At 52.5% G+C, this 26775-nt stretch overlaps 1 protein-coding gene and 1 long non-coding RNA gene across 2 annotated transcripts; one reads left to right on the forward strand and one right to left on the reverse strand.

Annotated features, from left to right (window-relative positions):
- Window positions 1–9026: 9026 nt before the first annotated feature.
- DNAL4 (dynein axonemal light chain 4) lies at window positions 9027–24782 on the reverse strand. Its single transcript, XM_003821605.5, has 4 exons — window positions 24653–24782; window positions 13181–13388; window positions 11444–11527; window positions 9027–10131 (listed from the first exon to the last, which is right to left on the reverse strand). Exons 2-4 carry the CDS (start codon window positions 13247–13249, stop codon window positions 9967–9969), a joined length of 318 nt encoding a protein of 105 aa, XP_003821653.1. The 5' UTR covers window positions 13250–13388; window positions 24653–24782; the 3' UTR covers window positions 9027–9966.
- LOC117977397 (uncharacterized) lies at window positions 21008–26621 on the forward strand. Its single transcript, XR_004668526.3, has 2 exons — window positions 21008–24253; window positions 25936–26621. It is a non-coding gene; the product is annotated as an uncharacterized LOC117977397 (long non-coding RNA).
- The last annotated feature ends 154 nt before the right edge of the window (window positions 26622–26775 follow it).

The raw sequence follows: 26775 nt of genomic DNA on the forward strand, positions 1-26775 counted from the left end.
CAGGTCATGCTGGTCACTCCTGTTGATGTAGAAGTGGAGCTGGGTGGGGCCTGGCTTGGTGGCTCTGCCAACTTGGTTTGGACCTCACTGATCCTGGGTCCCCAGACTTGAGGATTAGAGCTGGGCCCTGCTGAGAGGTGGTGGGACCAGGCCATGCTGGGCCTCGCAGGTCAGGTTGAAACATTGGGTTTTGTCCAGGGAAGTGGATAAACTGTTGGCTGGGAGGTTAGGCCACGCTAACCAGCATGGTCCCTCTGGTTATCGTCAGGCAAGAAGTAAGTGGGAGCTGACTTAGGAGGCTGCTGCTCTCCGTGCCTATAGCATAGCTTGAGGCCCAGCTCCATCCCTTACTGGCAGAGCAGGTTACCGGCCCTCGGACCTGGAAGAAGGGGCCTGTGTTCCTCAGGCCTGGCCCTGTGGCATCCCTCTCCTGCAGGAAGCCCTTCGTGGCTCCCCACTGTGGGCCCAATAACACATGTGTCTTGCCCAGCCCCGTCTTCAGCGCTATGCACTCGTCACTCATAGCTCGTTGGCTGCAGTGCCCTGACCGCTCCTCATCTCCCTGGGGCCTACTGAAATCTCTTCCAGCCCCAACTCAAATGTCCCTTCCTCTGAGAAGCCCTCCCGGCCAGCCCTGGGCATCGAGGCCTCCACTCCTCTGGGCTCCCTGGCACTTCTGGCCCCTGGGAACTCAGTGGTCATGTTGGCCGAGTCTGCAGTCAAGGCCCCTGCGGGAAGAGAGCTGCTGCTGGTGGCAGGGATGGGCCGTATCTGGCCATTCCAGGGTCCAGTGGCAAATACAGCATTCAACAAAATGGATGGAGAGGAAGGGAGAAGAAGGGAGCCCGGGACAGAGAAACCGGCTGAGACCCTGTCCTGGAGCCCCTGAGCGTCTGAGCTGTACAGGCCTCACGCAGCCCCCTTGCTTCTCACTGCACTGGGGGCCGGAGGGGCTTGGCTCCAGCCCGGGTACCCAGCACTCTCCTGGGGTCCGGCCTGCTGGAGCCTTATTGAGGAGAAGACAGGGCTGGGCTCCAGAATACTCATTACAGGATGTGTGCCCACCCTGGACAAACCTCTGAAGACGCCAGCCCATCACCAACGTGCTACTGCCTTCTTCAGCTCCACAGGGTCCCTGCGCTGGGGCAAGGACCAGCTAGCCCCATCAGAGATGCCCCTCCCCCTGAATCCTTGAGGCCCTCCTTTCACAGTGGCATTTCTGATGTCCGGTGGGTCGCCTTTCCCTGTTCAGCACCCTGTCTCCATCCTGGCGCGTGCTCCCTGCCCCCAGCCCACCCTCCGGGAGGGAGCTGCACCTGCCATGTGGGTGCTGTCGCCTCCTTCCAAGCCACCCATTTCCATGCCTTGCCTCAGCCAATGAAGCCCACACAGGTCTGACCCCTGCCTGTCTCTCCAGAGGCATCTCTTACAACCCCCTCACCCACGTGGCCCCCTTGCCCTGGCTGCACCAAATGGCCTTGTTTTCTTTCTTTTCTTTCTTTTTTTTTGAGATGGAGTTTCGCTCTTGTTGCCCAGGCTGGAGTACAATGGCGCGATCTTGGTTCACTGCAACCTCTGCCTCCTGGGTTCAAGTGATTCTCTTGCCTCATCCTCCCAAGTAGTTAGGACGACAGGCATGCGCCACCACACCTGGCTAATTTTGTATTTTTAGTAGAGATGGGGTTTCTCCATGTTGGCCAGGCTGGTCTGGAATTCTGGACCTCAGGTGATCCGCCTGCTTCGGCCTCCCAAAGTGCTGGGATTACAGGTGTGAGCCACCACGCCCGGCCAATGGCCTTGTTTTCTAAAAATGTCACGCTTCTTTGTTTTCAGCACTGTGCACACACTCCTGGCTCCTCCTCAATCCCATCCTCTTGTATTGACCTTCAGCTCCTTCCTAGAGATCCAGTTCAAATGTCCTTCCTCTGGTCTCTGCCCCTGTCCTGGGCACTCTCAGTACCCAGAATGGCACTCTGCATACAGAGCTGTTCCTGTTGTCTCCTGCGTCTGCCTAAATGCAAGGTTCTCAAGTGTGGCAACCATGTCACACTGTTCTGTGTTACTGGCCCCAGCAGAGGCCAGCACAAAGAATGGGCTGAAAAGTTTGGTGAATGAATAAGTGGATGACAAGGGCATTTACTTAATAAACAATGATTGAGCACCTGCTGGGTACACAAGCCCATACCGAGCCTCGTAGTGGGTGCTGTAACACCAAGCCCCTCAGCTGGGGCAAATGCCTGGAGAGCAGTCAAAGCAGGGAGGTTCTGCTCACCGCCCTGCCCCAGGGTGAACAGGAAAAGCTCCAGAGAAGCTTTGCAGGGCACTCCTGCTGGAAGCACCCTCCGGAACATCTGCCCGGTGCCCCCTCGGCTCTGCCAGTTCCTTCAGGAGGCCCCTTTAGAGTCTGTGTACCCTGGGAACCAGAGTGAGTCTGTGTTTCCTCTGCATAGGGCCCAGCACCTCACAGGAGCCCCTGAATATTTGCTGAATGATGGCTGGAAAGACCACCAGGACAGCAGGCTGGTCCCCAGTTGCAGGCGAGACTGAAAGCTGTTGTCATGTCAGAGGCTTGTGAACCAGAGCAACTCCATCTTGAATAGGAGCTGGGTAAAATACGAGGCTGAGACCTACTGGGCTGCATTCTCAGGCGGTTAAGGCATTCTAAGTCACAGGATGAGACAGGAGGTCGCCACAAAATACAGGTCATAAAGACCTTGCTGATAAAACAGTTTGCAGTAAAGAAGCCGGCCAAACCCCACCAAAATCAAGATGGCGACGAGAGTGACCTCTGATCGCCCTCACTGCTACACTCCCCTCAGCGCCATGACAGTTTACAAATGCCATGGCAACGTCAGGAAGTTACCCTATATGGTCTATAAAGGGGAGGCATGAATAATCCACCCCTCATTTGGCATATCATAAGAAATAACCATAGAAATGGGCAGCCAGCCGCACTCAGGGCTGCTCTGTCTATGGAGTAGCCATGCTTTATTCCTTTACTTTCCTAGTAAACTTGCTTTCACTTTACTCTATGGACTCACCCTGACTTCATTCTTGCACGAGATCCAAGAACCCCCTCTTGGGGTCTGGATCCAGATCCCTTTCCTGTACAGTCACAGGCCTAACATGAGACCCAGAGCCAAGCTGGCCTCTTACTTGCTGCTTACCACCCTCTGGCAGCCGCTGCTGATGACAGAAGCGTTATGACCCCCTCTGCGGCTGCTTCCCCAGAACCTCATCCTCCCAGTGACCCTCTGGGCTCAGCTAGCAAGGACTTCTTCCCATTTTACCCACAAGGAGAATGGGGCTCAGGAGACGAAGGAAGTCACTCAAGGCCACACGGCTGGCATGGGGTGGGGCCGGCATTGGAACTCAGGTCTCACTGCAAAGCCCAAGCTCTCTCCCCGCTGGGCTGCCCTTGAACAGCACCTTCCCTCCCACCCGTGGGTTCCACTTGTGTTGGATTTTCATCTTTTCCTAGGATCCAGGTCTAAGTGGAGTGACTGTGAGTCCCAAACGGACCTGAGGCCTTTCATGAGGGGCCTGGAAATTTGGCCGAGGGCATCAGAAGTCAGAGGACAAAGTTCAGCCCCTGACCCAGTCCTTGCTGATACACCTCCTGGAAAAGTTTTCTCTTTTTTCTTCCTTGTTTTTTTTTTTCAGAAGGAGTCTCACTCTGTCACCCAGGCTGGAGCGCAGTGGCGCGATCTTGGCTCTCTGCAACCTCCACCTCCTGGCTTCAAGCGATTCTCCTGCCTCAGCCACCTGAGTAGCTGGGATTACAGGCACGTGCCACCACGCCTGGCTAATTTTTATATTTTTAGAAGAGACAGAGTTTCACCGTGTTGGTCAGGCTGGTCTCAAACTCCTGACCTCAAGTGATCCACCGACCTCAGCCTCCTGAAGTGCTGGGATTACAGGCATGAGCCACTGTGCCTGGTCCTGGAGAAGTCTTTTCCATCCATCCACCCATCCACCTATCCACCCACCCATCCACTCATTTACCCATCCACCCACCCACACACCCACCCACCCATCCATTCATCCATTCATTCATTCACCCATCTATTCATCCACCCACTCAGCTATCCATCCACCCATCCACCTAACCACCTATCCACCCACCTATTCATCCATCCATCCATCCATGGACCCATCCACCCATCCATCCATCCACCCATTCATCCACCCACCTGTTCTTTCATTCACTCACTTGCTAGTCACAATGCATTTTCGATTCATATCAGCCCGACCCAGTCATTGCTGATGCACCTCCTAGAGAAATCTATTCCATCCATCCACCCATCCACCCATCCATTCATCTATCTGTCCATCCGCCCATCTACCCACCCACGCATCCATCCAGTCATCCATTCCTATTTTCATTCACTCACTTGCTAGTCACAATGCATTTTCAATTTATATCAGGCCCTGGGCTAGGCATTGGGGATGCACAGAGAGATAAGACAGCCCCAGCCATCGAGTAAATAAAGCATAGCAGGTATAGACACCATGACAGAAGATGTGGCACCGTGGGGACGCAAAGTGACTATGTGTCATGGGGTGCAGTGGGGAAGGGGTTCTGGAGGAGCTGGTATCACTCTGAGCTGCTGATGTGCAGTGGAGACCTGAGGCCAGCTCCCATCCTGGCATGTCACACGTTCTCTATGACGCCATCTCCCTACTGTTAGGGGAGGGAGGAGTCGCATGGAAACTTCCAGGCTGCTTCATTGGCCATTTTGAGACTGGAAGGACAAACGCAGTGTGGACCCTGCTGGGTCAACAGCCAAGTCCTCCCACATAATTGCCATTGGGATTGTCTTTCTGGGTTCTGGTCCCAGCCACCTGGGGCCCTTGGTCACTGGACCAGGTGCATGTGCGTGTGTGGCCGCCCTGCCTCTCCTGCTTTGGCTCTGCAGGGGCCCAGTGCCTACAGGGGCTTAGAGATGATAACCTACCTACCTGGCACACCCCAGCCTTCCAGACTCCCAAGCCTCGCACCCAGAGTGGAGGCCCAAGGAAGGGATGGCCCCCCACAGCACCTGACCCAAATCTTTGATCAGCCCTTCCAACTTTAAAGCACACTCACATTCAGGGCCAGTGTCTCCTGGGGGCCCTACAGTAACTTCGGGAAGCAGGCGTAGCCGGAGCTGCGAGTCCTGTCTTGCAGGTGATGAAACTGAGATCTGAGAAGCGAAGTGGCTTGTTCAAGCTGGCAGGCAACCCTGGAGAGGGTTCAGAACTGTCACAGGCCTGCGGGGAACCCTGGCTCTGCCACTTAGGTTGTGGGTCTTCTCATCTGCACGAGGGGGACACTGAGGGCATCTCCTCACAGAATGGACGTACACATTAGGGAAGATGGGGTTGGTGAAATGCTTGGTGCTGTGCCTAGCACGTCTGAGGAATCTAATAGTTTGGGAATATTATTCAAAACGATTCGAGTCTTCTGCCTTCTAGGCGTGCTCTCCTTCCACCCCCACGGCCTTTCTAAGGATTGGAGATAGCAGCTGGCGGTGGGAGGTGGTTGCTTTAAATATGAGATGAGGAGAACGAAAGGAAATTAGGACAGGGTGGTGGCTTTTGTGGCTGCACTCTGACAACCCCCTCCCAAACCTGGACACAATCAGATGCTGCCTGCTTCTGCGCTTAAGGAGCTGAGCCTCTGCTGCACAGCTCTCACTCCTGCTGTGGGGCGTGGGTGGGGGACACTGGTTTGAGGGGGGCCCCCACAGCCCAAGGGCACACCCCCTTGCCTACCTGTAGGGTCTGTCCTCTGGAGAAGAAGGAAGTAGGTTAAACAAGATGCTGGAGTTTCTCTGCACCTCTTCCAAGGCAACATGAAATATTCACCAGATTTCTCCACAGGCCCCGCAGAGAGCTTCAAAGGTGGCTGTCCCCGCGGCAGCACGCTCCCTTCCACAGGCGACACAGGGCCTCGTGACCAAGCCCTCACCCTCCACCTTCTCACACTGACTGCCTCGGCACCTCTTGCTCCCCACTCTTGGGAGGCCTGTGGTTCTGGAGTCCCAGCAAGGGGACCTATGGTTCACTCTCTCTGATCTGGCCGGGCACTCACTGCTCTCCCAGGCAGAGGGACAGGCCCTGGGGTTGGGGCCTGTGACTCCCTTTAGACATGTCCAGACAAGGTTTCCGATTTTTGCCCCACACTGACTCTGGCTGGGCCCAGCAGAGTGGACTGGGGTGTTAGTGGGGCGAGGCCCTCCTCCCCATACTGCAGATGGCAGCGAAGAGGCGGGGTTGGTGGCAGGCCTGTGGTCGCTGCCTCCACTATAAATGCTGCAACTGCCGTGGAGGGTGCAGGGGAGGCCTGGCGATGGTGGGGGAAGCAGCTAGGAGATGGACGGCCCAAGGCATGGCCAGGCCGCGGGGAGCCCAGCTGTCTGTGGGGGATGGGGCAGGAGGGAAGTGGACGGAAGGTCTGAGAATGCAGCGTGTGTGGAAGAGCAGGGACTATCCAGGCAGGCAGCCCAGGTTCAAGTCCCGGCTACAGCTGCTCCCTAGCTGGACCCTGGGTCAGACACTCCATCCTCCAAACCTGGGTTTCTCCATTTGTAAATAGCAACAGCAACCCCTAATTTGGAGGTCTGTTGAGAGTTACACATCAGGGTCCTGAGGGAGGAAGCCCAGTGCCTGCCAAGTGGGGGAAGCCTCCTTCCTCCTGAGCCCCAGCAAACCCCTTCACCTTCAGCCCGTCCTCTCTCCCCAGCCCCATACCCTCTCCCATCCACGGCCACTGCCCGGCTTCCCTGAATCCATTGTGAGCTTCCTGGAGCCCCTGCTCTGCACGGGCGGCTGGTTCCCTCCAACAATGGTGACTTCCCCCTCCCCACCCCCATCTCACCCCTTCCTGGGAAAATGCCAAGGCCCAGTTCAATGCCACCTCCTCTGTGAAGTCCTCCCCAGCCCCCTAGTGAGAGTCACTCTCTTCTCTGAACTCCAGATTCCCTGAACCCCGTCTTCTCTCTTCTGGCAAATGAACCTGTCTTGCTTTTCTGTTCCTGGGTCTGGCCCTCAGTAGCCTGTATGCTGGGTGGCAAGGACGGTGCCTTCTCCGTGGTCACGGCCCTCTCCTTTCAGCCCATCATCAAATGCTTATTGAATGTTACGGGCAGCAAGGGCCCCGGAAGGCCAGGTGTCCACGTCTGGCATGGGTCTTGGGGAGTGGAAGTAAAGCCACCGGGGCCAAGGAAACCCCTGGGAAACACACCTGCCATGGTTCCGTCACCTGACCTGGCCCAACGGTGACCACACCATTGTCTGGGAGCAGGAGGGGGAGACTGTGAATGACCCATTTCTGGGAAGGCAAGTGAGGAGGGATCTGCTGCAGTGACAGGAGTGACTAGGGTAGAAGGTTTGCTCGCCACCTGTGGTACCACCGTACGGTGTGACTGTGAGGGCCAGACACTGCACAAGCCTCATCTCACTGAATCTCCACCCACCCCGAGGAGCTGGTGTCAGCACCCCGTCCACAGGTGGCAAGAGGAGGGGCACAGCGATAATTCGGTGCACACCTCGGGGGTGTCACCTGTTCCAGTTGCGGTCCCAGGCCTCCCGTCAACCTCGTGAGGTGGGTGCGGTGTATCCCCATTCTACAGACAGAGCCACTGAAGACAGAGAAGTTAGGAGGAGCAGGGCCAGACCCGAACCAGCTCTGCGGGCCTCAGCACCCACGCTCCTGCCACCCCCACCACCCTGGTTGCCGGCTGAGCCAGCCTCGCTTTTTGGCGCCCACGTGCAGCAGATGAAAGGAGAGAACAGATGCAGAGCGGGCGGTAATCAGCGCAGCTATTCCAGGCCTCGGCGCCTACTCCCCACCTCCAGTGCCGGCCCCCGCCTCTCCGTTCACTCCCTTCTGCCAATCCCTCCGCAACACCCGAGTGGCACAGGGCTCTGGCCAGGGCAGGTCTGAGGCCAAGGAGCTGCCCCATCCGCCAAGTCCCAGAGGGCCAGGACCAGATGGAAAGCCACCCAAACAGATGGTCAGCCTTGAGGCGACAACTGCGCCTTCTCGTTCTTGCTTGTCTGTCCCACTGCTCTTGGGCCGGGCGCGCACACGGCAGCAACCTTCCCCTTGGCTGCATGGGTCTGGTCTGAGCAAACCTTACCTGCTCGCCACGAGGCTGCCCAGCCAATCTGTTGATGGATCTTGTTAGTGCTGGACGCTCAGTCTCACAAGGGTGGGACTGGGACTGGGACAAGGACAGGGCTTCAGCTCCCAGACCCATGTATCCTAGGGACCATCTCAGGAGGGCCCCTGTGTGCATGGGAAGGCGGGCTCTCCCTGCTCTGCCCACGCCCGGGGTGTTCACTTCTGAGGCTCAGATTCAGGGGACAACCCCTGAGGGGGATTCACAGGCCTGCACGTGGCTCCTGTCCTCAAGTCACTTCTCATCTCCTGTGTTTACCCCAAGTGCCTTGGGGTAATGTCTAGTTTTCTGTCCTGAGAGCAGCCCTCTCCCTTGGTAAGATCCTGTTTTCTGTTCAAGCGTCGGCTGTCAGGCCTTACCCCACTGGAGACCCTGTACTCCCCAGGCTGGGCTTGGAGTCCCTCCTTCCTCCTCCCAGAATGCCCCGCTCTATCTTACAATGTTACTTTTCGTATGAGTGAAATGATGGGGCCCATGTCCTCTGCAGTGGACCGAGAGCTCACTGAGGCCAGACCTGTGGCTTGTCTTTGTATCCTCAGCTCCTGGGGCCTGACCCTCAGTGGCTGTTGAATAAGCATCTGTTGAACTGAGTGAAATTCTGTGGGCCTGAAAACATCTTTACTGTAGCTTAGTCCAGCTGCCAAGCGTATCTCAGTGTCTGTGTGGCCCCATCCAGCTGCACTTGGCCCCCAACCTCAGTGACCTAATGGTGAGAGGGGCCAGGCCATGTCCAGTGGGGCTATGCCTGGGCCAGGGGCTTCCAGCAGCCTCACAGGTTAACCAGAAACATCTCTAGGTGCCTGAGCCTGAGGATACTGATCACACCTTCCCCTAACATCAAGAGACTGTAGAATGAGGTCAGTTTTTGGTAATTTTAATTGTAAAAACCAAGGCATTTATATAAATAAGACCGCTGTGTAAAATACGATTCACCCTTCTACTAAAACCCTTCTCCCACACTCAAAAAGAACATAGAAAACCCAGCAGAGAGCAGTACAAATCAGCATGCGGTCCCTGATGCGAAGTCGCGGGCAGGCCAGGGTTCCCTGCGGAAGCAGCCTCGTGGTGAGAGCACTCCTGCCCAGGTGTCCCACCAGAGGCTCGGTGACCCCTCGAGAAACTGCCAGGTAGCAGCTCCCACACACCAGCCCCTGGCTCTCAACTGTACGGGTCGAGGAGGGGACGGGAAAGGCTGCTTGGTCCCTACCAAGGCTGGGGGCTAGGGGGCTGCTGGCCCAGTGAGATGCAGTGGTCTGTTCAGCCTGGGGTCAAGTTGGGGGAAGGGGTTTCTGAGGGGTCAGCACCTCCCCAGAGGACAAGGAGAGAAGCTGCCTGTGTCCCTTGAAAGAATCATCTCCTTCTTGAGGCCATTTTCATATGACCACTAATGACAAGGACGGCCGGCACTTCCCGGCAGTACTGGGGATGGCAGGGCAGTGGGGATCCCAGGATGCAAGGGGAAGGCAGCCCTGGAGAAAGGGGGACTGGCGTGTTCCTGTGCGGAAGATCTCATCTCCCACCTCCTCTACCCTGTCACACCGCCCCACCCCACGTCTCCCACACAGACCCATGCCTGCTGCCCCGTCCACACCCTGAGACTCCGAGGGAGACGGTTGAGAGCCTGGGGATGGAGATGTCAAGTTCACACACTGGGCATGGCTCAGGAAACTGGTACACAAAGACAAAAAGAAAAGACCCCAACTCTCCTTGGAAAAACCAGGACCTGCCTAGGGCTGCTCCCCACCCCAGACGAGTGGCAGGAAAAGGCCCTGCAGGGGACGGGGCAGGGGACAGAGTGTCAGGAGCACTTCCAGACGCACACAGCCAGGGTGCCCCCGAAGTACAGGTAGAGGAGGTTCTTCACCTCGTGGGTGATCTCAAACCCAAAGCCCTCGCCGATCACCACGTGCCAGGAGGAGCCGAACTTCTTGTCCATTGTCTCTTTGATCATCTTGGCGGCGCTCTGGAAGGAAGAGGGCGCTTATCAAGGGGGCGCAGGGCAGGTGGGGGCAGGAGTCAGGTCCTTCTCCAGGAAGGAGAAGGCTGGCACTGAGGTCTTGGCAAGAGAAAGGCCTGCTGTCCTATTTCTGTTGTCCTCCTGCTTCAAAAAGGGTTTCCACGCAGGCCACCTCCTGCCAGGTCTATTACACAGGCACAGAAAACTAGACATTACTCAGCAGTCAAGAAGAAACTGGCTGAGGCGGGAAGGCAAGCATCAGGTCTGGAGATAGCCTGGGGCTGCGTCCTGGCTCTGCACTTAGTGCGGGCTTCCTGGGCCAGTGCCACCTCCCTCAGATGTAACCTGGACAAGCGGGGCACCAGGCAGTCTCAGGACCAACTGGATGGAGAGACCTGGCACCCTGCAGACTGCGAGGTACCTGATGCGTTCAGTGGGCTCTGGGGAGGCGCCGACTACTCCCCTAGTCATGGCCACAGTCGACTTCTTCCTGTGCCTGCTCTTTCAAGACGCGCCCCCTGTGTGAGGAGGTCTAGAGGGGCAGGGACCCCCACTCGGCAGGGCGAGTCCAGGCGCAGGTGCCTGAGGTACACCAACAGCGCCTCCCACCATGCCAGGCACCATGCTGGGCACTCTGTCCCCATCGTCTCAGTAAATACATCCTCACAACTGGCCCAGTGAGGAGGCACCATCACCACCCTCCATTTAAGGACTAGGAAACTGCACTCAGAGTTGAGAAATGGCTCATTCAGGGGTACAGCTGGGAAGGGCTGAAGCCAGGATCTGAACCTGGGCCTGGCCGACCCAAAGCCTGGGCTCCCACTGGCCAGTGTCTTGCCTCCCCACCGGCTGCCGCAACACTGACTTCTCGCTCTCCCCACCAGATTGATGAATGGCCTTCCTGCGTTGATGCCTGCTGGCCATATCCCCAACACCTAGAACAGCGCCTGTTCAACACCTTTTTGAATGGATGAGTGAATACATGAATGGATGCCTGGGCAGGCCTCTGTTCACCACTGGGATGGAACCACGGGGAAAGGCGCCCTATTCAGCAGCCCACCTGAGGCAGGGAACATGGGCAGGGGCGTCATGGACACCCCTGTGGCTTTGCTCCTCTAGGGCTGGGTGTGACCGTCAGTGCCTGGAGTCAGCGCCAGCCTCTCACTCACTGACTTTCCCCAGACTGAACGCTTCCAAGGAATGCTCTGGCCTCATCCTAGCAGTACTGTCTGGAGCCAACTGCAGGGAACAGGGGCCACTCTATTCACCCACAGGGGCCATCAAAAGCACGAGGGGCCGCCTGCACTGCTGGCAATACCTCGTTGTTGTTGGAGAATTTCTCACAGGCTGTGACACATAGCTCCATGGTCTCCACGCGCATCTCCTCTGGCATGTCCGAGTGCTAGAGACAGGGCAGGGGTGACAAACAAGAGACAGGCTTAGCCCGTGACCTGGCCTTCCTGGCTGGCCTCTCTGTCCCAAGCTTAAGGCATGGACAGCAGGTAGCCTCCCTGGCCCAGCCCTGGGCAGGTGACCCATCTCCTGACTGAGGGCCTGCAGCTGGGGCAAAGGCGTGGCATGGAGCTGAGCCTCGTGGGCTCTCAAGCCCAGGCTCTCTGCAAGGGCGCGAAGCCAGCACCAGGTTCCAGCCAACAGACATGGGAAGAAGGCCGGCTGAGGGCGGAGGGAATGCTGGCTATGGAAGTGTGTTCCGACGGAATCTCACCCCGGAGGCCCGAAGAGGCCGCTGGGCACTCTCTGGGGCCCCTGGTTTTCCTCCGGCCTTTCCCTCTGCTCCTTCTCCATCGATCTGCTGGATTTCCTTCCTCCTCCCAGCTCCTGGAGGGCCCTGGGCCCCACCTCCACTCTCCCATCTCCAGCGACTCCATCTCTGGGGTCTTGTGTGTTCCGCGCCTGTCTGTGTCCTCTCTGTGGGAGGGCTCCCACACTTCTACCCCCAGCTCTAACCTCTTCTTTGGGCTCCTGACTACTCTGTCAAACTGGCCACTTGACAACCTCACTTAGATGTCTAAAAATAACTTGATTCCCACAAACCCATCTTCTTCCATCTCCTTTTCCTGGTAATTGATACCATTTTTTCTCCCAATACTCAGGAAAAGACAGACTCTAGCAGCCACCCTGGACTCTCTTGCTCCCATACCCAGTCTCCAATTTGGCAGCAGGTCCTTTGGCCTCTGCACTCACGGAACACCCTAAACCCGACCGCATCTTGCACTCTACTCTGTGAGCCGCACCCTGCCACCCTCATCGCTCTGGGCCTCCGCAGTGGCCTCCTCGCTGGTCTCCCCACTTCTGCTCTGGTATCTCCAAATCCATTCTGCTCACAACAGCTGGAGTGAGCTTTTGAAAACCAAACAGATCTCATCACTCCCCTGCTTAAAACCCTTCAGTGTTCCCCCTTCAATTCAGGACAGAACCCACAGTTCTCACCACATTCTTCACTGTGGCTGGCCAGGCCTGTAGGGTCTGGCCCCACTGGTGCTGTTACGTCCTGCCACCCTTCTCAGCACTCCATTCCAGCCATGCTGGCCTTCTCTCTGTGCCTCCAAAATGCCAAGTTCATTCCCATCCCAGGCTTCCCGTGCCTCTGTTTCCCCGGCTTGGCATGTTCTTCCCCAGGTCTTTGTGAGGTTTGCTCTCTGTCTTCAGGTCTCTGATCTGCAAAACCTCTCCAGAAGCTAACCTCTGCTCTCCAGCTCCTTCCACCTGCTTCATTTTTCATTACAGTACTTACTGCCTACAATCATGTTCTTAAAACATGTATTTCATGTGGGCCAGGCCTTCGCCTGTCTCGTTCACCATCCCCACAGTGCCTAGAACAGTGCCCGGCATAGAGTAGGTGGCCCAATACTTGGTGAATGAATGAATGAATGAAACAATGAATCACTGTCAACTCCAAGATGTCTAGGTCTGAGCAAGCAGAGCCCTTCTTAACTTCCTCCCACTGCCATCCTGCAAGGGACAAGCTCCACCCACCTTTCTCCAGGCTGTGTGGGCCCTGCCGGCAGTCCTGCCTCCCGCCCCTGGGGCTTACCCTGACCAGAGGGAAGGTCTGCAGTCGCTTATAATCAGCCTCATCTTTCTTCCCTTCTGTTTCTCCCATGATCCTTCCACTGTGACCACTGGAGGAGAGTGGGGCTTTCAGGAGGTGCTGGGACTGGCAGTTAAGACACACCCAGGAGATTCAGGAAGCAGGCCCTGCCAACTCGGTGGGAGCAGAAAATGTCTTTCCCCTGGGGGTGCTGCAGAAAACAGGAGAAACCAGAAAAAAAGAGCTGGCTTCAAAACCATACATCGCAAATTAGAAATGTCTCAGTAACAATCTGACACCTCCCCATCTTAACTCCTCCGCACCCTTTTCCAAATGGCCAGCAAGTCTGCAGACGGGAGGATGAGTCAATACGAGATGCTGGGACCTGGTTAAGAACACACTGGTACGATGCCGCAAGCCCACACTGTCATTATCAAGACAAATACTGACTGTGGGCCAGGCCTGCGGGATGGAGGCTTGAGCTGGCAGTGAGCAAATGCAGTTTCCCCACGTACCCACTACATACACGGGCCTTCCTTCCCACTACATACACGGGCCTTCCCTCCCACTACATACACGGGCCTTCCCTCCCACTACATACACGGGCCTTCCCTCCCGCTACATACACGGGCCTTCCCTCCCGCTACACACATGGGCCTTCCCTCCCACTACACACACGGGCCTTCCCTCCCACTACACACACGGGCCTTCCTTCCCAGAAGCTCTGCTTAGGAAGGGAAATGTTCAGGTCACCACTGACAGTCTGGGCTTATTGGCAAGCAAGGGGGCCCCTCTGCAGGCCCTGATCTTCAGGGGAATGGGCACGGTGCTGCTCTGTGCCCTCCCTGGCACACCAGGCTCCCTGGTTGTTCTTTCCTACTCCTTCTTGGACCACTGGGTCCTGTCCTGCTGGCCCAGCAGCTGGGAGGCTTGGGTGCTGCTGCTGGTTCAGTCAGTCACCAGCAGTATGGCCCTGGGCCCCAGACTCCTCACCAGTAACGTGGGTACAGTCACATCCATCTCATGCGGCCGTTATAAGAATTCAAAGAAACAGTGCCTGTAAAGCTAAGACAGTGCCAAGCACATGGCAGGCACTCAGTACACGGCTGTTCCCTAACCGACGGGGCTTCTACTAAAGGGACGGGCCTGGACCCGAGATGACTGGCAGCACTCCTGCCAATCCACGCATTTCTCTTTCATCTTCAACCCAATTTATCTCATAATTCAAAGTTTTTTTTTTTTTTATCTCAGAAGTACTGATATAAGCGGATACAAATCACCAGGTTGTTAAGCCCTTTTTAATGATTTATATTAGACAAATATAGCAAAATAATGTTATTCCAGCATTTCTCACATTTCCAAATAAATTTCCTTTCACTGCACAGTCATGGAACCCAAAGGTGCTGAGCACGGTAACTAACAGGCAGGTGATGACACGTGACGGCTGTCGGTTTCCTGCCTGTCGGTGTTTCACATGCATTTACACACCTTGTCATGGCAACAACCCCGGGAGTTCGGTTCTGTAGGGACAGAGGCATGAAGCTGGTCAGTCGCTGGCCTGAGGTCACTCAGCTCGTTAGCGACACAGCTAGGGTGTGAATCCAGGCCCGGCTGTCGGCGTGGGCACTCCTAACCCCTTGTTCATACGCCTCCTCATGGGCACACAGGAGGCACTCACAAGCATACATCAGCTGCCCACTGGGACAGCTCCTATCATCCTAGAAGGGAGACGAATCAAATATTTGCTCTTCCCCTTTGCTGTCTCTTTCACTTTTTTTTTTTTTTTTTTTTTTTTGAGACGGAGTCTCACTCTGTCGCCCAGGCTGGAGTGCAGTGGCACGATGTCAGCTCACTGCAAGCTCCGCCTCCCAGGTTCATGCCATTCTCCCGCCTCAGCCTCCCGAGTAGCTGGGACTACAGGCGCCCGCCACCACGCCCGGCTAATTTTTTTCTGTATTTTTAGTAGAGATGGGGTTTCACCGTGTTAGCCAGGATGGTCTCGATCTCCTGACCTCGTGATCCGCCCGCCTCAGCCTCCGAAAGTGCTGGGATTACAGGTGTGAGCTACCACGCCCAGCCTGCTGGCTCTTTTTCTAATGTTAACTTGACCCTGGTTTGGCCCAGCCTTGAGCTTTCTGGGCACTCTTTCTGGGCTGTGCTCTCGATTTGATCCCCGCTCCAATGACTCGGTGCCACTCCATTTGGTCGGCTCCCTCGCATGAGGCTGGAAGCCTGGCACAGACCCCCCCCATCCCATGACATTGGTATTTTCTAATTTCCCAGTGGACAGATGGCTCCACTTATCTCATCAATTCTGGGCATTTGTACCACTCAGATGTTAGCAGTTTTTGTTTGTCTCTCTCTACAAGCTGGTGAATTACCAAGCACAATTTCATTGTACTTTCTGGTCAGGTTCCTTATTTCACAAAATTCAGGGAATCATTTTGTCTTTGCTCATGAATGTGAAGGCGTATTTCCAATTCCAGGCTGTCCTCCTAGCCTTACTGCTTCCTCCTCTACCTTTGTCCAGGTGTGACAGAGGTGGCGGCTACACTGATGATAGAAGGAAAAGGGCACACAGTTTGTTTATCTCTGAGAATTTCAAGGGGGAACAACGAAAAATGTGGAAGCAGCTTCTTAGGCATCTTCCACTGAGATGTTTCCATTTGATTCAATTCATCCCGGAGGCTAAAAAGTGCTGGCATGTAGGAGCCAGGAGGGAACCAGGAGCCAGTTGCGGACATGCCACCCTCCAGGAGGTCAGGGTCTGTGACAGCTGCTCTAACATGCAGAATCCTGCTGAGATGTCCCATGACTTCAGAGGTATGACCAAGGCCCATTTATCAGGAACAACGGGGAAAAGCCAGTGGGAGAGTGACCTGTGCAGCATCTTGCAGAGCTCAGAACTGTGTGGGCCGCAAGCCAGAGTGTGCAGGCACGGACACCAGCTCTGTCAAAGACGAGCATTCTGCTCACTTCCTTTCTTTGCAGCCTTCAGCAAGTAATTTCACCTAAGCCTTGGTTTCCTTCTCTATGAAACGGGATACTAAATCCTATCTCTGCGTTCTCAGGAAGCTGTTGCAAGCCCCAGGTATGTGTATGTGAGCGATTTGAAACGTTAAAGCTCTCTGCGCTATTATCACACTGCTCTCTGCTACCAGCATTAATTAGCCAGGACTTGGTCACCAGGATTCAGCCAAGTTTACTAAGGGCCCTGACTACAAAGAGCTTTTTCTAACCACTACACATACTTCTGGGGACCTAAAAGAGATGAGACAGAATAAAAAGGAATTGTTATAGATGATGTGTTTCCAAATACAGAAAGGCAGGAGAATTTTTTATGACGCTGTATCATTATAGTACAGCTAGAGTCATTCAGCCACAGTCCTAAAACTCTCCTCAAAGAATGTTACCAAAAATAGCAGAACCAGAGGTTCTAACAACCTTATCAATCTTCCATGCAGAGAAGCATGTGCCTGAACGCTTCGAGCCAGAAAGAGTCATGGCAGGTCTAAAAGAGCCTTTTAATAATATAACTGTGGCTGGGTGCAGTGGCTCACGCCTGTAATCCCAGCACTTTGGGAGGCCGAGGCGGGTGGATCACTTGAGGTCAGAAGTTCGAGACCAGCCTGGCCAACAGGGTAAAACCCTGTCTCTACTAAAAATATAAAAATTAGCCGGGTGTGGTGGTACATGCCTGTAATCCCAGCTACTGGGGAGGCTGAGGCAGGAGAATGGCTTGAACCCGGGAGACAGAGGTTGCGGTGAGCCAAGATCACACCATTGCACTCCAGCCTGGGTGAAGAAGCGAGACTCAGTCTCAAAACAAAACAAAACAAAAACAAAACTGTGCCCACCGCCAGGGTACTTGAATCTCCTGGGTACAGAAGCTCGACCCCAGCCCATCTGGCCCACAGTGGTGCAAAGCCAGGGGCAGCCTTATTCCATCTCCCACTGCCCCTGCTCTCCTCCTCACTCAAGGGCCATCTGTGGGCTTTACATATCCTCACCCCCTCTGATGTGAGGCTCTTCCTAGGCAACAGCGGGCACAGACAAGGGCCCTTTATCTCATTGCCTGGTCAAGGCCAGTGTTCCTGGTCCTGCTATCCCTTGTTCTTTTGTGGCACTGACCTCAGTCACCATTCATTATTCTGTGTCTGAAGCGTCTGGGAAGAATCCTAAAGAGGGTTAGGGTGTGTGGGAGGGATTGGGAAAAATGAATGCATGCGTTCTGGGAAATAAGGCCCAAAATATCTGCCAGCCCCCTGGGAGGGGGGCAGCCATTCAATGTCTGGAACATCCTCGGCCCTTAGATCACGGCTCGCCTCCCTGTACCACCCACCATGCACCTGAGAGATTGCAGGACACACCTGGAGCATGTCATGGTGGTTCTGAGTACAGACTCCACCGTCGGATCTGAATTCACATCTTGGTTCTGTTTCAGACAAGGGCTTACCTCCCTAAGCCTCAGTTTTCTTTTCTTTTCTTTCTTTCTTTTCTTTTCTTTCTTTTTTTTTTTTTGAGACAGTGTTTTGCTCTTGTTGCACAGGCTGGAGTGTAGTGACGCGATCTCGGCTCACTGCAACCTCCGCCTCCCAGGTTCAAGCAATTCTTCTGACTCAGCCTCCCAAGTAGCTGGGATTACAGGTACGTGCCACCACGCCCGGCTAATTTTTGTATTTTTAGTAGAGATGGGGTTTCACCATGTTGGCCAGGCTGGTCTCGAACTCCTGACCTCAGGTGATCCACCTGCCTTAGCCTCCCAAAGCGCTAGGATTACAGGCGTGGGCCACCGCACCTGGCAGCCTCAGTTTTCTCATCTGGAAATTGGGGCTAAGGACTCAGCTTCTGTTACTGGTGCAGTAGGAAGGAAACTGCGATATCCTTCTTCATAGACCAACCTGCTACACATCTAAACGTGCAGCCAAACAAACCACTATCTCCCAAGTTCCCACTACGTGCAAACCACTATGGTAGTAATGAAGGAGGAAAGAGTCACAAGGAAATTCTGTGAAACCTCTTGGGGCTGAGGTGGTAGTGGTGTGGCTATGGTGTGCCTTCACATCCACCATCTCATTTCATCCTCCTAACACCTGTGAGGGAAGGATCCGGCTCCCTATTCTCAGACAAGTCACTGGAGCTCAGAGAGGTTTTATGGGTGGCCTGAGGGTGCACCGCCAGCAATGGCAGAACCAGGATCGGAACCCCAATCCATCCTTCTGACTCGACCTTCTGTGCTTTCTCCTTTGGCACAAGCAAGTAGGAGACAAGCCAGTAACACAGATGACTTTGATACTCAGCATCCACCCATCCAGCCTCTGTCCAGGCCTGCCTCTTGCTTCCCGCCACATCGGGGACACAGGCGGGCACTCCAGTCTTCCTTGGCCTTCTAGCAAACAAATGAAGAACAAAGCTGACAGGGGAGGAAAAAGGATCCTAAGGACTTGGGCATTCATCCAAGACGCTCGTTGTGAGGTCAGGAAATGATGCAGAAGCCAGGCTCCCAGACCAGTTTAAAGTGTGGGCAGACGCAGGGCTGCCATTTTAAAATTCTGCTGCAAAAGGGCCTTAGAAGATACATCATCTACTACAAAAGAGGAAAATTTGGCAGAATAAAGATCAGCCATCCTCAAGAAAAGTCAAACACACGAAGTTGTTTTTACGTGGTCCTTATTTTTTCTCATTTTGCTGCAGTCCAATGAAAACTTAATGTGCCTGGGACTGAGGGAGGAGTGGAGGGAAGGAGAGGAGGGAGGGAGAGAAGAGAGGCCTGTTGTCTGGATCTGCAATTCTCAACATTTCCTCATGTCCGACACCATGTGATAAGTGACATTGACTCATACATGCACCCTCAAGGACTTAGCCAGACTTGGATGAAATCCCAGACAGTTTTGTCAAGATACAAAGTATAAGGAAAGTCACAGCCATCACAGCTATTAGCTCCCAGAGAACAGCTGCTCGCCACACACAGCAGGGCAGGCTCCCGCCCCCCTCTCTCCCACGCAAGAGAACAGATTTGAATCTAAGGGAGTAAGAGTGACATTATCACAGAAATAAATTGGACTTAGCATGGATTTATTTTTTAGAAACTCATTCACAATTGCTAATTACCAGTGACATCTCACAACCGATCACGACTTAACTGTGCCCGTGAGTCCAGATTCCCTGGGGCTGAGGAACTTGATTTGGCTCTAGATGCCCCAGAACACAAAGGCCAGTGTCTGGCACACAGCAGAAGCCCAGAAATTATCCAAATTGCAATTAACTTATATTTTATTTGCCCCCTGGGAGGGGAGAGGACCTATCACATCCATTCAGGACTATTTATTGAACACTGATCCTGAGCCAGGCACCAGAATGGGCGATCTACATACAGGATGTCCCTCCCCTAGTCACTCTGTCAGACAGGCACTACTAGCCCTACGTTACTGGTATAGCCACACAGACTGAAAAAAAGAGAGTTTCCACCCAGTTAATAAACAAAGGGGCTAGGATTTGATTGCAGGTATATATGACTTCAAAGATTATGCTTTTTCTTTTCTTTTTGAGACAGGGTCTCACTCTGTTGCCCAGGCTGGAGTGCGGTGGCATGATCACAGCTTACTGCAGCCTCAACTTCCCAGGCTCAGATGATCCTCCTGAGTAGCTCATGCTACCACACTCAGTGGTGGCACACTACAGGCTTGTGCCACCATACTCGGCTAATTTTTGTATTTTTTGGAGAGACGGGGTTTTGCCATGTTGCCCAGGCTGGTCTCAAACACCTGAGCTCAAGCAATTTGCCCACCTCAGCCTCCCAAAGTGCTGGGATTATAAGCGTGAGTCACCATGCCTGGCCTGATTATGCTTTTTCAACTACTCGACTATAATCAACAGACAGTCCCTGCCTTTAAGGAGCTTACAATCTAATATGGAGACCAACAGGCATACACAAGGAACTAACTATGGTTCCTGGCAGAAAGTAGTGCCACAAGACGGGCATACTTGCAGTGGTGAGGAGGGTGAGATAAGACAGCAAAAGCAGCTTGCTGGCAGGGGCAGCAGCATTTGAGTCAGGCCTGGAAAGGTGAGGAAGAATTGCAACAGGTGGATGAGGTGAGGAAGACCTTCCAGGCGGATGAACACAACAGTGCCAAGGCAGATAGTACAAAGCATCTTCTGGGAAAGTCTAACAGTCCGATTTGGCTAGAAGATAGAATTTGGCAAAGAAGGGAGAAATAAATCTGGGAGAAAAGGCTGGGGTTGGGCTGTGGACATGTAGATGGGTCCTGAAACCCATGCTTACATATTTTTGTAGACATGGGGTCTCTATGTTGCCCAGGCTGGTCTTGAACTCCTGGACTCAAGTGATGCTCCCACTTCAGCCTCTCAAAGTGTTGGGATTACAAGTGTGAGCCATCATGACTGGCAAGATGTGTGGATCTTTTTCATAGTGAATGGGAAGCCCTTTGGAGGTCTCTGGGTGGCTGGTGACGTGGGTGGGCTGGGTTGACAGGAGCAGAGACTGGAGGTAGGAGCAGTCGCTAGGAAACTGCAGTAATGGTCCAGGGGTATTAATGTCACAGGCATGGAAGACTTGAAGGAGAGTGGTGGCTTCAGGAATGGAGACGACGTGAGCTCTGCATGCAGGCAGAATCAAAACAACCTGACAACTGCCCAAGTGGAATGAGCATGGTGGAGTGAGGAATGATGCCCAGGAGGATGGTGATGCCACTGATGGGGAGAGGGGAAACCAGGTGGCACAGCTGAGTAGAGAAGCAGGTCAGTTTCATTTCAGAGCTGCAAAGTTTAAGTTGCTGGTAAGATACGCAAATGGAGGTATCTAGTCAGGAGAAAGAAATCACCAAGTCATGGGCTATCGGGGCAGAACGGAAGCCATCAAGTCCAACTATCACATCAACACAGTCATGCGTTGCTTAATGACAGGGGCATGTTCTGAGAATCGTTAGGTGATTTTGTTGTGTGAATGTCATACAGTGTACTTACACAAACCTAGATGATGTAGCCTACTACAGACCTAGGCTATATGGTACGGCCTATTTCTCCAAGGCTACAAACTTGTATAGCATGTTACTATACTAAATACTGTAGGCAACTGTAATGCAATGGTGTTTGTGTATCTAAACATAGAAAAAGTACAGTTGGCTGGGCGCGGTGGCTCACGCTTGTAATCCCAGCACTTTGGGAGGCTGAGGTAGGTGGATCACTTGAAGTCAGGAGTTCGAGACCAGCCTGGCCAACATGGCAAAACCTCGTCTCTACTAAAAATACAAAAATTCATTGGGAGATATACCTAATGCTAGATGACGAGTTAGTGGGTGCAGCGCACCAGGATGGCACATGTATACATATGTAACTAACCTGCACAATGTGCACATGTACCCTAAAACTTAAAGTATAAAAAAAAAAAACAAAAATTAGCTGGTGTTGTGGCGCGCGCCTGTAATCCCAGCTACTCAGGAGGCTGAAGCAGGAGAATCTCTTGAACCTGGGAGGCGGAGGTTGCAGTGAGCAGAAATCACACCACTGCACTCCAGCCTGGGCAGCAGAGCGAGTCTCCACCTCTAGAGAAAAAAAAAAGGACAGTAAAAATATGCTATAAAAGATAAAAAATCATACACCTATATAGGTCACTTCCCATGAATGAAGCGTGCAGGACAGGAAGTTGCTCTGGGAGAATCAGTGAATGAGTGGTGAAGGCCCAGGACATTACTGGACACTATTATAACTTTATTTTACTTTTTAATTTTTATTTTATTTTATTTTTTGAGATGAATCTCGCTCTTGTTCCCCAGGCTGGAGTGCAAAGGCGCAATCTCGGCTCACTGCAACCTCCGCCTCCCGGGTTCAAACGATTCTCCTGCCTCAGCCTCCTGAGTAGCTGGGATTACAGGCACGTGACACCAAGCCGGGCTTATTTTTGTATTTTTTTATTTTGTATTTTTAGTATTTTGTATTTTGTATTTTTAGTAGAAATAGGGTTTCTCCATGTTGGTCAGGCTGGTCTCAAACTCCTGACCTCAGGTGATCTGCCCACCTCAGCCTCCCAAAGTGTTGGGATTACAGGCGTGAGCCACTGCGCCCAGCCTATTTATTTTTATTTTTTAGATGGAGTCTCGCTCTGTTGCCCAGCCTGGAGTGCAGTAGTGTGATCTCGGCTCAATGCAACATCCACCACCCGAGTTCAAATGATTCTCCTGCCTCAGCCTCCCAAGTAGCTGGGATTACAGGTGCCTGCCACCATGCCTGGCTAATTTTTGTGCGTGTGTTTTTTTTTTTTTTTGAGTACAGACGGGGTTTCACCATGTTGGGCAGGCTGGTCTCCATCGCCTGACCTCAAGTGATCCCTCCGCCTTGGCCTCCCAAAGTGCTGGCATTACAGTTGTGAGCCACCATGCCTGGCCACTACTGTAACTTTATTTATAAACACCGTAAAAAATTTACATAAATTTAGGCTGCACTAAATTTATAGAAAATATTTTTCTTTCTTCCATAATAAGTTAACCTTAGCTTACTGTAACTTTTTTACTTTGTAAAAGTTTTGATTTTGTTAACTTTTTGACTCTTTCGTAGTAACACTTAGCTTAAAACACAAACACATTCTACAGCTATACAAAAATATTTTCTTTCTTTATATCTTTATTCTATAAGCTTTTTTCTACTTATAAATTTTCTATTTCTTTTTTACTTTTTTTTTTTTTTTGAGACAAAGTTTCACTCTTGTTGCCCAGGCTTGAGCGCAATGGCGCTATCTCGGCGCACTACAACCTCCACCTTCCGGGTTCATGCCATTCTCCTGTCTCAGCCTCCTGAGTAGCTGGGATTACAGGTGCCCGCTACCACGTCTGGCTAATTTTTTGTATTTTTAGTAGGGACAGGTTTTACCATGTTGGCCAGGCTAGTCTCAAACTCTTGACCTCAGGTGATCTGCCTGTGTCGGCCTCCCAAAGTGCTGGGATTAATAGGCGTGAGCCACCGCGCCTGGCCTTTTTTTATTTTTTATTTTTAACATTTTTAACTTTTTTGTTAAAACTCAGACACAGATACACTAGCCTAAGCCTACACAGGGTCAGGATCCTTAGTGTCACTATCTTCCACTACCACATCTTGTCCCGCTGGACGGTCTTCAGGGCAATAACACGCATGGAGCTGTCATCTCCTATGATAACAAAGCCTTCTGCTTGAATACCTCCTGAAGGACCTATCTAAGACTGTTTACGGTTAAATTTTTTTTCTTATAAGTAGGAGGAGTGTACACTGTAAAATAACAATAAAAGTGTAGGATAGTAAACACATAAACAAGTAACAGTCATTTATTACCATTATCAAGTATTATGTCCTGTACACAATTGTATGTGCTATATTTTATATGACTGGCAGCACTGTAGGTTTGCTTACACCAGCATCACCACACACGTGAGTCATGCATTTTGCTTTGACATTACGATAGCTATGTAACTAGGTGATAGAAATCTGTCAGCTCCATTATAACCTTAGGGCACCACCGTGGTATCTGTGGTCTTTCTTGACCAAAACGTTGTTATATGGTACATGACTGTATTTCAATCTCCATCTGTCCCACTCCCCACCCCTAAGTAACCCTAACCATGGAAGCCCAGGAGGAAGATCAGAGAGGGTCAACTGGAGAAATGACAGTTCATGCTGACCGGGTTGATAACATTTCCCAGAGAGGGAAAATGTGGTGAAGAGACAAAGGAAGGAAACTAACAAATATTGAATCTATACTGGACTGGACTCTGTACTTCATATTAGCCTCAGAATTACCAAAGGAGATGCACCGTCGTATCCTGATTTTACATATGCACTGATTAAAAGCGCAGGGAGGGTAGGTCTTGAGACTGGGAATCCAAATTAGGTTTGCCAAGTTATTTTCACAATACACGATACCTCCCACTGGGGAGCACATCCTCTCGGAAGCCTAAAGTTGGGTCAAAGAACAACGACATCCTAGAACGTCAGAGTGGAAGAGGCCTTAGAGATCACTCAACTCAACTTCTCGTTTACAGATGGGGAAACTGAGGCCGAAACAGGGGAAATGACCAGCCCAGAATCCCAGTAAGTCGCCAACTCTCCAAGCCAAGAGCGGTCTGACCTAGTTGATGGCGACCCCGCGGGAGAGGGAATTACTCCGCGAAAGGTCGGGGGATCAAGGTGCTGGGGGAAGTCGGCTAAAGGAGGACGCGGGACCACGAAGCTGGGCAGGCCCTGGGTGGGTGGGGAAGAGCAGCCGGCAGAGTCGCGATGGCAAACCTGTCACGACAGAGCTCGCAGGTCCCGAAGTGGGGGTGAGGGTGGGGGTTGAAGATGGGAAGACCTGGGGCAGGGGAACAGCAGGCAGGAGACTGAGGTGGGGCCTCGGCGGCGGGCGAGGCCTCTTCCGCCCTGCGTTGCCTCCCGCCCTCCCTCCGGGCCGGCCCTCCCCGCCTGGCTGCCCGCCGCATCCCGGGGCCTCACCTGCTCCTGCGGGGGCCGGAGCCGGGGCCGCAGCCAGCGAACCCCCGCCAGGGTTGTCAAGGAGCGAAACAAGAGTGTCTTAGCAACCAGCAAGGAAGTCCTGCCCCCTCACCGGACGTTGACGGGAATTTCACTTATTATTGGTGGATAAAAGTATCAATCAGAGTGAAAGGCCCTTACAAGTCAGGCGTTTGCAAGGACAGGGGCGTGGTTTAGAGGCCAGGGAGGCGGGACTTCACTTATAGTTTTCTTAAGCGTGCCCGAGGAGCAGGGGACACATTGAAGTTCTTTTTCTAGGGAAACAAACTTCGAAAAGCAGTACTGCCATGGGAGGTTCTTTTAGTCACTTGAAATAACAAATGCAACTTGTTGGTGTCGTGACACTTAGCCACCACTTTATTGGGATCTGAAAAGCCTAATAATAACTAGCATTTTTGTAGGGCTGTACAATTAATATTTCACTTGATTCTCATTACAGTACTTTTAGGTGATAATATTCGTCATCCCATCTGAACTAAAGTTCAGAGAGGTTAAGTAACTTAGGTTACTTAACCTAAGTAAAGGTTAAGTATGGTAAAGGATGGAGGTAATCTCCCTGGAGAAGGAACCCAGGGGCTCCTTCCTCTGTGCCACACCCTTGTATGGTCACCTAGCTCTAGTCACTAGGAGACATTTGTACCACCTAATTTCAGACACAGTTGCCCAGAGCCTACCTTTTCTTCCCCTTGGGAGGAAAAATTAATCCGAAAGTACGGAGAAGGAAAAGGGGAAAGGGGAAGAACTGGCAGATTCTATTATTTGATTGGTAGATCAAAGGGTCAGCTGGGTACTTCGTAGTTTAAACCTTTATTATTGTGATGAGTACTTGGGGTGAAACCCCACTGCCACATTTACTGGCATTGAAGCTGTCTTTGCCAAAATTATAACTGAGGAAATTATGACAGTGAAAGAGATCAGACCTAACCCACTCCATCTTGCCTTTCTAGCCTTTAAGCTGTCTTTGTTCATTCCTAGGCATAGGCTGAATGAACCTTGGGAAGGAATTTAGTTTATAGTTTTACTCTGAAACAAAATTGACAATAGCCCTTTCCCAAAAAGGCTCCCTTCCTGCCTTGGGACCAGTCTGCCTTTGTAGGACTAACAAATTAGCTACAACATTAGAAATTATGGTTTAGGGGTCACACAGCAGCCTCTGGCTGCAAGAGTCTGAACCTTCCCAAATTGCTCCTGGGGATAACATCACTATTGTAAAACCTAAGATCAGTACTTGATATATTTTGCAGACCGTGCGCTCAATGGATCAGCTGACACCACCCAGACCAGTAATTTGGCTCAAACAGTTCTGTGATCCCACCCAGGAACAGAAGACAGCAAGAAAACCTCACTTCGACCTCCTCAGTATTCCATCTTCGACTTAATCAATCAGCACTCCTCGCTTGCCAAGCCCCTACCCACAAAATTATCTTTAAAACCTCTGATCCCTGAATGCTTGGGTAGCATATTCAACTGCCTCCTAGCCATGTGCACCAGAATGTTCCACAAGCCCTTCAAACTCAGTGTGTCCCAAACTGAATTGATCATCTCCCTCCAATCTGCTCTTCCTGCATTCCCCATTCCAGTAAATGGCACCACCCCCAACCCAGTTGCCTCCATCAGAAACCAGGGGGGAGTCCTTCACCCTTCCCACTACAACAGCCCACTTCCAATCACAAGCATGCCAATTTCGACTCCTCACTATTTCCTGATACAGCCTTTCTGGCCACGTTCATGGCACCCTCCATGTGCACAACACCACAATCCCATCTACATGAGTGCAATCTCCTAGTGGGACTCCCTGGCTGCAGTCTTGCACCTCTCTAATTTATCCTCTGTACCATAGTCAACATGACCCTGCCAAAACCCAAATCTCACCGCTGCATTCCTCTGTTTGAGTAATTTGAGTAACAATAAAACTCCCCTCTCCCGCACAGCTGGCTCTGTTTGAATTACCTTTCTCCATTGCAATTCCCCTGTCTTGATACATCGGCTCTGTCTAGGCAGTGGGCAAGGTGAACCCATTGGGCAGTTACAGCATCTACTGGGAGCTCAGCCCTCGTCAGGTGCTAGTGATTCAGAGAGGAGTA

The sequence above is a fragment of the Pan paniscus genome, chromosome 23 (assembly GCF_029289425.2).
Source record: "Pan paniscus chromosome 23, NHGRI_mPanPan1-v2.0_pri, whole genome shotgun sequence".
Lineage (NCBI taxonomy): Eukaryota > Metazoa > Chordata > Mammalia > Primates > Hominidae > Pan > Pan paniscus.